The 11092-nt window shown below is 38.5% G+C and overlaps 1 protein-coding gene across 1 annotated transcript; it reads right to left on the bottom strand.

Moving 5' to 3' along the window:
• Positions 1 to 4966: 4966 nt before the first annotated feature.
• On the bottom strand, positions 4967 to 10500 carry LOC107595696 (barH-like 1 homeobox protein). The gene is made up of 3 exons (XM_016286189.1): positions 9271 to 10500; positions 7497 to 7719; positions 4967 to 6404 (listed from the first exon to the last, which is right to left on the bottom strand). Exons 1-3 carry the CDS (start codon positions 9722 to 9724, stop codon positions 6110 to 6112), a joined length of 972 nt encoding a protein of 323 aa, XP_016141675.1. The 5' UTR covers positions 9725 to 10500; the 3' UTR covers positions 4967 to 6109.
• Positions 10501 to 11092: the final 592 nt, after the last annotated feature.

An 11092-nucleotide genomic window follows, 5' to 3' on the forward strand; every position in this document is an offset into this window, starting at 1 on the left:
AAATATAAATGTATATAATAAAAATTATTATTAAAAACATATACCATATATAGATGTTTTTATATATTTTTTTAATTTAATGTATATTTTTTATATTATATATCATATCATTCAAGATTAATATATCAAAATATTTATTATTACTGATCTAATTTTATAATAGTGAATATACTATATATAATTTATACCAAATAACAAAAAATTATTTATATATCTAATAGTATTGTATATGTAATTTACAACAAACCATCATTTCAAACAATATGAATAAGTATATATGTAATATTTGTTAATTACACATGTATATTATAATATGTAATATATATTATATAATATATAATAATATCTATTTAAATTACATATTAATATATCTAATTATTATTAATATATATTATTAAATTAATTGACGTTTTCAATAAAAAAATTTTTATCAACATGTTTCACATATATTTAAAACAAAGACAACCATTCAAATTTCAGGTTCATCACCCCAGGAAGTGTCTATCTCAGTCCTTACAGCCGTATTCTACACAATAACACAGAAGACAAAAAACTAAACAAATAAAAACACATTGCCCACCCCTCCCTTTGCCCCCTTCCCCCTCACAAACCCAAAATGCATTCTCCTGCTAGGCTTCACACGGAAGGGTGTTAAAAATACATGTATACCCTTCCTCATCCTTTATTCATACCTATTCCTTCCTTTATGTTTATGAGACTCAGAGGCTTGCAGGGTCCAGCGTTCTGACCCAGGGGTGCGCAGAGGTTCTCCAGAAAGTTCCTCTTTCTCAAAGCTAATCCACTTTAAATAAGCCCAAACACTGAAGAACTACTTCATACTTATATGTATGTTGGGATTGTGACAGCATTGCAGCAGTCGAAAGTCCACGAGGATTTATTAGTAAAGAGAACAACAATATTCATTACTGTTATTATTAATATTCTTATCCGTAATGGAATTTTTTGACAAATGCCAACAAAATGACATAAATATGGAAAAAAGTTCTGCTTGTGCGGTTTATGTTGGTCCAGAGGGTTGTTTTTCTCCCAGCCATTGGGTGTCACTATAGAGAGGGATGTTGTTAGTGCCCCTCTGTGAGGCCTGGGGGTGGAAGGGGTGGATGTTGTTAGCGCTGTCTACATCCTCCGGGGTAGCAATGCTCCCAAGGGACAGTTCTCTGCTTGTTCACTCATCTGTGTGATGGAACAACGCGAGCAGGGGGTCACCGACGGCTCTACGACAGTTGGCCCTTATTGATTAGATAATCAGCCCATCACATAATACCAGTGTTCTTTACATTATCCCCTGCCGGGACGAACATGACTGTTATTGCTGACTGCAGGGGATTCCTGCAACAAGCACCTTTTATGTCCATTATTCTTTTCCACGTGGACTGTTCGCTCTTTTTCCCGCTTCTTCCTCTGCTGAACTGCGGGAAGAATGTTTTCATTATTTGCCAAGATTGGTATGTCAATCCTTTTGCCCCTGACCCAAGTTTAGAAATGCTTTGGGTTTTATTGGAGGAATGATTGCGGAGTTATCTCGCTACCTCACTCTGAGGCCTTTATACCTCCACCCTTCGTATACCTTCAGGCAAGGATTGGATTTGATACCCAGGACAGTACCTTGGGATCCGCTCGCTGTCTACTTTCTGTCTCTTTCTATTGTTTCGCTGTACCCCCCCATTTCCTAAATGTGTCTGTGTGTGTTGCTGATTCAGATCTTTTTTACACTTTGTGTTTTATTCCAACAGTGTTTTCCAGCATTTCCCCTTGTCTCTCTGGGAAATGCTGGAAATAAAAAAGTTTATGCAGAGGACAAATGTGAGTAGGGTAACACAGCAACAGCATCCCAACCACCTTCCCCTGGGGGTCACGGGTGTCGTGACCCTGCAGCAGGTGCCACTGATCTCGCTGCCCAATCGCTGTCCCAGTTTCCCAGACTTCCGTCCACACCTGCGCTAGGATGAAGATTTCCCATTTAGTGTGATTTTTAGGAAACTGATTATTTTGATTAATAGTACAAGTGATTTAGAATTTTAAATGTAAATGAATGAAAATAAAATTTATTTTTCAAGCTTTATGTAGGTAGGTTATAATTGTAACACCAAGTTAATATTATTCCGGCCATACCTTTTCCACATCTCTAATTTAAATCTTTAGATCTATAACTATCCATATATTTCTCTGCTCAGATAATATATATTTATGTTTTATCTCTGTTTTGGTAAATAACTATTTTACCCTACCAGTGTATGGGTTATTATTATTATTACATTTTATTGTATTACTTTTTTACATTTAAATACATTTAAATGAAATGTGAAGCAGGTTTGTTTCAAAGTCCAGCAAAGAAATAGAGAGAAAGGACATAATGAACGTGCAGATGTTTCTGTTTCTTGCACTGAATTTCATTTAAAGCAACGTGACAAAAAATGGCAATCGTCAGGAAAAACATGGGGAAAAGACAGTCGCGCAAATCACGATGCAAATTGCACTTTGATTGACTCTTAATTTCATCTGAAGGCTGTTTTGTTTGGTTTTTATTCTGAGTCAATGAGCTTAATCAGAGTCACTGATCCTGCGGCTCTAAGCTCTCCGTGTTGTGTTTTTGTTTGTCGGGAGATCAGCGAGACTCTATCCGCACTTCATTAACCCTGAGCCGGGGACAATCCTCGGTAAGAGACGAGGGATTTACCACTATCCTTTCACATGCAAAAATCTCTGCGTCTATTAACAAGACCGAGGAGCTTTTCTTGCAATCAGCTGCGCACTTCGCAAGAATAACCCTTTTCATAAATATTGAGGGGGGTCATCAGCCTCCTTTGGATCATGTGCAGATCCATGTGATAATTTAAATGTTTGATCTGAATTGATATGTCATTTTTTTACGTGCGCATCTGTTCAAAACAAAAACCAACGTTTCTTAAATTGCTCTCAATGTCTTGGTTAGCAATGTATTTTATTGAGTATAATGCAATTGTTATTTTATTTGCATTATTGCCACTTTTTATTATTAGTTTTCATTTGTTATATATATATAATTTAGCAATATTCTGTGCAAAACAATAATTAATTACTTTGAAATTGTACTTAAAAATAGTTTAAAAAAACTTTTTGTTGTGTATTTCCCCACATCAATAACAAGCCATAAATGTAGCCTATGAAACGTTCTTAAAATGTTTTCTCGCTCTCTAGTGATTCATGGGCAGGAGCCCAATGATGAGACGCAGGATGACATGTGCTATGCGAAAGTTTGCAGCAGGAGCCCGACTGATCACACGTTATCGACGTTCAATTAAAAGCTATTAAGGTCTTTTGTCTGCTCGTTAATATCCCATTCAGTCGCCCTGTCAGAGCAGTCCCTAAACCCTGAGCTTCACGGACCGGTCTCATGGTTGGGTTAAAGTCAGTCTAGGCTCACGGAGGGGGGATGAAGGGGGGTCCCGTCATGCCGCTGACCAGATGTCCCCTTGCTGATCCGAGCCGCAGTCAGCACTGCCCGGTGACCAGCTGTTGGGGCCGTTTATTGGCAAAGAGCAGCAAACCAACGCTCTCAAGAAAGGGTATGAAAACAATCCATTTCCAAATGGGATCATTTAGGGCATTTAAACAATTACACACTTAGGTGACCATTAATATTTCATCCACATATTGTTTATGAAAACTAAATGAAATGACTCCGCTTGCTTAGTGATGCATGATGCTGTTTTAAGAGTGCAAAAAAAGTCTGTCACTTTACTCTTGTAGACACGAGACAATGGAGGCTAACAAGTGTTGAGTGTGTGTGCGTGAGAGAGAACGGGATCGCATACCCAACAGTCAACGTCCAATCTCTCAGTATTTCCCTTTTCTCGTGCTGCCAATAAAATGAACATCGTTTTAAATTGTATTGAGACCGGCTCATATGATTCGTGATCAAAATGATATTTAAAGTGTGACCTATTAATAAGAGGTAGTCGCGTTAAACTTTAAAATATGAAGGTAGAATTAAGTTCCCAAATCTCCAGGCGTTTCTGAAAGGTTAGGGAGGTGAATGTTGGGTGCGACATTCTTATTAACTTTTTTTTTTCGTAGGCTCGACAAATTAAATCCACAATGCTAACCAAATAGTGTGGGGTTTGAGCAAAGTGTCTGACAGTCATGTTTAAAATTATTCAAACACATTTGCCAGTTCTGTGAGCTCGAATTTTATGATATTGCTATCACAGCGTTTGTTTACGTTTATTTTCATAAGCAAACTTTTACTTTTCATTAGATTTCTGGATACGTTTTAAAAGCAATGACTTGGCGTAACCAGTGTAGCCTAACTAATAGCCTATGTGTATTTCATTGGTTTACTTTTTTTTCTATGTTGAAACTTAGTCCTTCGTAACTTTTAAAAACGAATACTTAAGACAATTTAGCCTGGGTTTCAATTATGGAGAATAGGCCTAAACCATTATTTTAACGACTCGTTTTTTCGGCGCACCGTGTTGACCTATTTATTTGACAAAATAAATAAAACATAACATTTATCTTTTCAACTATACAAATTATAAAATTATACTTTAGTGTTGGCCCACTTATCGCTTTGCCAGAAATTCACAATGTGGATTCTTTTCTCGTGAAATTACTCGAAACGAAGTAAGTGGGACGAAACAAAAATGTTTATAGTAGCCTATATGTACACTTGTCAAAAGGTCAAATTGTCTCATTGGTCGCAGAAAGTAACACATCATGCATTGGTTGCATGAAGTTCTGGTTCTTGTTGCAAAGTACAGGATTGGCAAGTTTTGCAATAGCAATTTTGTTCATTCATACATTTATAATGTGTCAATGTTCAGGTCTGGCACGCGCATTATGCACCTGCATACCTTTTATATTGGCTGTTGGTTTAGTGTAACTGAATTGTCTATGAGAACACGAATGTGTATTTACCCAGTATTTGTATAGGCTACCTCCACATTCTCAGTCAGTGGTAAATTAATGAAAGATCTTTATTAGCACATTTATAAAAGTAATTCTCCTTGCTTAAAGACCACCCTCCCCCGCACATCCAGCAGTTTTAAGAGTTTTCAAGAAGTTCACACCGCTAAGCACACGGGGGCACGAACGAAAATCATTTGGAATTACGAGAATCATTACTTCACAAATCATTATTCTCAATATACAGCTTCACCAGAAAGAATGACAAGATATTTCAACGGCTTTATACAGAGTTATTGCACAATGCCTGGGCGAACACTTTGCATGTCATCTCCTTTCAGACGTCTTATTGATCACAAGTGATCTGAAACTAGGACTTGGCGTTTTCCCGTCAACATCAAAGTGATAATACTGGCAGTTGTGCAGGAATATAGAAACGAAAAAAGCAGCACAAAAATAATCGATTGATAATCGATTAATAATCCATCTCGTCCAATCCACCTGCTTGTTCTGTTCGGTTTCCATTCAACTGTCTGTCAAATAGAAAAGTGACTCTTCTTCATTTAAGTTGCTTTTTCATTTTGTAGAGACGTGTCGGGTTTTAATGTGCTGCTCACGTCAGTCTCACCTGTTAACGTAAGGCTTGGAAATATGATACAAAAAGAGAAAATTCGAGATTTGTCTTTCAACATAAAACAAAATATTCTTATTTACACCTCTTTTCCTTTGTACATTTTAGAGGGTCACTACAAAGCCCACGATTTATGACCTGGATTTCATCTCAGGATAATTAAATATGAATCTACCATTTAAATATTCTTTGCGTCAGGGATGCACCAACAATTCACATTTGTAATATTGATTAGTTAAAATAATAATAATAATAATAATAATTTGTGAAACGAAATGTCCCTGTAGTATCATGTCCCGTTATTATTGCGTTCAGTATATAACGGTCTGTATTTGTTTTCTCCAGATTTAACATTTAGGGTAAACAAAAAAATATATAAACATAAGTTAAAAAAACACAAGTAAAATAAATAATTAAATAAAGTTTAAAGATGTCTCTAATCACTTTTTGTGTGTCAGTTTGTTTTTGTGGCTTCGTAAAATTTCTCGAATATTTTGTCACCAGTAAAATAGCTTTTTAATGGTGGAGTTCAAAGCTGCCATGTATTGCAACGAGTCCGAATCGTGCCGTTCATCGTGGTGGTGTCGGTCTGGGTAACACACCGGAGAGGGGGGGCAGAGGCAGCGGTGGCTCGTTGGCGCCCTGGAATCCGTGCAGAAGAATCCGGGGAACGAGGGGACGCTGCAGCGCCGGCGGGGGCGCCGAAGGTCCCCTGTATAAGTAGAGCGCTGCTCCAGGGTCCAGATTCGACACCAGGCTTTGAGGGTAGAAATACGGCGAAGGGAACATCCGTTGCAGCGCGGAATAATTTCCAGCCTCCGCTAACAATTCCAGTCCGACTGCCGTTTGCCTCTTCCACTTTGTCCTTTTTTCCAAGACAAAAAAGGATGATGTTAGTATATAAAAATAAAATTGAAATTATTCTACGACTAGTGTTTCATCTTCTGATCGTAAAAGCTGTGACAAAAAGAAAACAAAAATTCACAGAGTACGTGTATTGTCTTGCATGCTTATTCCCAAGCAAAAAACCCAAAGAGTTCAGAGAAATAAAAACGGAATCCTCTGTTTCTTTATCTTCTAAGTATCTGTGTAAATCTGTTTTTAACCACACAATTCAATAATAATATGATTTACGTTAAAATAGAACATCGTTAGAGCTTTGTCACTTACATCTACAAGATTAATTAGCCTATATGAATTGCAATGTGAGGGGAACGAGCAATGGAAAAGTTTCCTCAAGTATTTTTATATTTTATTCACATTAACTGTGTAAATAATATAAACAAGATATAACGTAAATAGCAGGCAGCAACTGTCACAGATATTTCAGTAATTAATTTTATTTCAATGAGGATCGACGCATGCAGCATTCGTGGATAAAATGCTGTATATTAATTTCAAATCTTTAACTTGGCACAAAATGAGATGCTGCGAATACAACTGAAATATGCAGGTTCTACCACTTGTAGAAGTACAATAGCCTATATCTGTTTTGGTTTTTCAATTTTCTTAATATAGAATATCTTCCTTTTTATTTTGTGTCTTATTTCCGTTCCATTGTATAGTTCCTTTTTAAGCTATAAAATACGAATGATGTGAATCTTTGATCCCCTTTAAAAATGAAAAGCTAAATAATTTATGTTTAAAATATATTTAATTAAACGATATTTATTCTGTAGCATTTCCTTCACTTTTAGTGCAACCACATCACCTGACATGTATTATTGTCTTTGGCAGGAGACTTATAATTAAAAGGAAAATAATATGACAGGCCTATACACCCAAGTACATTTACTTTTAAACAGTCAAAATAAACGAATGCCAGCACGGCAAAAATTAACTTATAAAATGACATTGATCTATAGAATGATTACCATTTAATTTCTGCAATATCCCCCCTTATTTAATGTTGCTGGGATGTACTCAAGCATTTGTTTCCAGCTGACCACATGCTCACCTCCTGTTCTGGTACCAGGTTTTGACCTGCGTGTCGGTCAGGTTGAGAGAGGCTGCCAGCTCCATCCTGTCCTGCACACTCAGATACTTCTGACGCTCAAAACTGCGCTCCAGCTGGGCGAGCTGATGGTCAGTGAAGGCGGTCCGCGCTTTCCGTGGCTTCTTCATGCGAACCTGCGGGCTGTCTCTGCTGCTCGAGATCTCCCTGTCGCCCTCCTCTTTCACTGAAACATCACATTGAACGAAAGGGCACTGATTAGCATGAGTTAGTTAGCCCAAGTGTTTCAGTAGACCCTGCTTTGGCAAGTTATCACATGTTCTGGTGTCAAAGGTTTCCACACATCCTCTGATGGTCCCGCGCGTGCTTGTAATTCTGTCATGCATTTTTCAGATTTTATTTTCAGAATGTGAATACACGAGGGTTGTGATATTTAATTCACCCCTCTCTCCCTATCTAAACCAAACTCTTTTCTCTCTGAAGACAGAAAGAGAGGGACACGACGCGAGAGACCTTGCCAGTCGAGTAGTTGAGTCGTCTCTCAAGGAGCACAATAATCCGGCTAATTGAGCCACAAGGGATGGAAACCTTTCAACCGAGACCGGAGAAACTTCACAGGGCCGGGGATAAGAACGAAATAAAGAGCGGACCGACCCCGTGCGTTACAAATCTGATTAGCACTGGGACAAATTGCATCAAATCCCTGAAATATAAGGGGGTAGAAAGGCAAAAATCAAAGCGGCGCACACACTCTTTACAAGCGCTCTGGAGATGGAATGGCTTTGATTTGGAGAGCATTAATTTTGATCACCGCGGCTATAGACTTGCCAAGCTAATAATGTCATGATGTGAGAGTAGAAATATATGTGGATTCATAGCTGAAAGCAGGCGAATAGTTGAGACCCATCGTGCCCTACTTCCACTAAGACAGCAAGATTTTGGTGATAAGACTTTTACAAAATGATCAGAATCAGCAACGACGATAGCAGTCTTCAGTAGGCCAAAAACATGGGCACCAGCAACCATAAACACGTGCATATAATACTACTATTTCTTTCTTTGTAATAATAATAACAAATAGTTATAAAAAATAGCATTCATTTTCTTATTTAATAAGGGCATATTCCTAAATTTATCAATAGTCATTGACCTAAAATCAACGTATGTAATAATGTTATGTCACAGGAAGCGATCTTTCACTCTTCTTTTCCCCCTCAGATGTTATTTCACCTGGACAAATCCTTAATGAATCTCGCTGATAATGTTTATCTGTTCAACTTCCTTTGCCCTGCACCTAACAATAAGCTTTGAATTAATAAGCACGTTAAAATGTACCATAGTGAATAGTTCACGTAAACAAAAATGAGCAATATTTCTTGCACTGAAGTCACAAAGATTTCAGGATTTTTGCACTAACGAAAATATTTAACATGTATTTTACGAGAGTTGATTGTAAAATGTTTTGGATTATAAAATGATTATGCCATGTTCATTAGCCTATTTCTATCTATCTATCTATCTATCTATCTATCTATCTATCTATCTATCTATCATTGACATATCACATAATCTGTTGTCCTTTATAAACAACGCCATGAAATGAATTTTTGCAGTTTAATTATAATTCTATTTTTTATTTTCTATCCCCAAATTATAGGGTAGTCAGAAAGCCAACCTGCTTAAACTCTATGCTATATAAATGTGTCAAGTTCTAGTTCTAGTTCTAGAGCTGTGAAATTATTTTAAAATATCACTAAAAGCGAAGTGTTATTTTTACCTTTGTATTCACTGTCTGACGATGAGTTACTGTGGATCTTTTCAATGAAGTCTTCTGCGATTTTAGATGCCAGTCTCCCTGCCTCCTGAGTCGGCTGGCCGTTACTGGAGTAAGGAGCACACGCCGCTAAGGGTTTACAGTCAGCCAGAATATCTCTTATTAAGAAGGATGAAGTGACAGTCCGAGGTTGCGATCCAACGGAGATCGGCCCGTGCTGCAAATGGGACGCGAGCCCGAGCAAGTGACCCTGTCTCTGCGCCGCATCCTCACCGCACTCCCGCCGCGGGGACGGAGGAGTAGAACAACCGCTCTCTAAGTCTGACCTGGGGCTGAACTCCAGCGGGGACCGGCATTCTCCAACCAAACTGTCCCCCTTCGCGATGACTGGGCTTCCGGGCCTGTGGGATAGCAGGGAGTCGATTCCAAAACTGGAGCCGTTGGTGGACGCTTCCATCTCCACACTGCTGCTTGCGTGAAGCCTCTGTTCAGATTATCATCTGTATTAAAGCAAGTTCTGCGTGAATGGCGCTCGATTTAATCGCGATCTATCCAGGAGGAACATCCAAAGCAGAATCGGAAATGAGAATTATTCATCATCCCCTGTCTGGGGGGAAAAAAACTTTCTTCTTCCTTGAGGACTTTTAGTTTAAGTTTAAAAAGGAAAAGGAGGTTTCTTGAGGAGGTTCTGTATGAAGTACACACAGACCCTGCCTCCAAAAAAAATTTTTTTTTTTCTCTTTAGCTCTTCACTCACTCCTCACAAAAAATCGATACAGCCTAAATATATTCTCGGCTGGCAAATGTAATTAATTTTTTCAATCCCGGTATTTCTCGAAGACGCGAGACGCATCGATGGTAGCTTTGAATTATTTATCAAATTATTTAAAAAAGCTGTTCTGAGGTAACAGTGTTAGTGTAAAACCGCAAGGTAGCCTACTTAGAGGGCGCGCGCATTTCAGCACCACGGACAGAAGCGAAGCGGCGTCAGCTCGAGCCTCGCGTCTATTGAGCAGCTGAAATTTTCATCAGTTCAAAGGTAGTTCGCTGTGGCGAGTAGAGTCGAATCCGGATGGAAAAGGCAAGTGCATTCTGTGCCGGCGTAGGTGATGCAATGCGAAAGCGTTGGACGGTAGAGCGCTGAAAAAATGCTGTGAGAAGACAGAAGCGCAAATGAGGTAATGCAGGTTAAATAGACACATTGGGGAACGGAAAGTCAGATAAAGCCTAACAAATGAACTTGTGCAGAACTCAGTGGCTAGGTTTTTAAGGGCACCCCTTCCACGTGAGTCCCCAGCGACTCGCTTCCATTGGTTAGGAGGTGTTTTGGGGTGTTGACTGGCTCGCTAAGAGGAAACCGGACCCCCCCACGCCCAATAAACCCCTCCCCACAGGTCGCCCACTTTTATTAAAAGAGACACTGAATTCATTAGGAGACTCGGATCCAACTGTTTACAGGCAATTTTCACACTGTTTGCTTTCATTACATCATTGATGAACCTTATAATGGGGTTATTATGAGGAGTGGGGAGGTCTCTCCTCTCCTCCTAGCGCGCGTTCAGTCAAGTCTTGACCACTTTCTCACAATTCGGCCATTTTTCTCAAATAATTCCATTATAGTTTCTCCCGTTGAATTTAAGCATTGATTTTGATAGATTTAATTTTAATTACAATATTTTAAGGCGCGCAGTTAGCTACACTTGTAGTAGGCTGTAAAGTTCTGTCATTTATATTATAAAAAGGGTCAATGATGCGACGTTCATTTTTATTCAAAATATATTAGTGATTTAATTCATATAAAAAAATGACATACACTTTTGCTATA

The sequence above is a fragment of the Sinocyclocheilus grahami genome, unplaced genomic scaffold (assembly GCF_001515645.1).
Source record: "Sinocyclocheilus grahami isolate Dianchi unplaced genomic scaffold, SAMN03320097.WGS_v1.1 scaffold207.1, whole genome shotgun sequence".
Lineage (NCBI taxonomy): Eukaryota > Metazoa > Chordata > Actinopteri > Cypriniformes > Cyprinidae > Sinocyclocheilus > Sinocyclocheilus grahami.

Coding starts and splice junctions, on each gene's coding strand:
- LOC107595696 (XM_016286189.1), bottom strand. CDS start 9,724: ATGGAAGCGTCCACCAACGGCTCCAGTTTTGGAATCGACTCCCTGCTA. Junction 7,720..9,270: donor GTCAGACAGTGAATACAAAG/GTAAAAATAACA, acceptor GTGATGTTTCAG/TGAAAGAGGAGGGCGACAGG. Junction 6,405..7,496: donor ACCTGGTACCAGAACAGGAG/GTGAGCATGTGG, acceptor CTTGGAAAAAAG/GACAAAGTGGAAGAGGCAAA.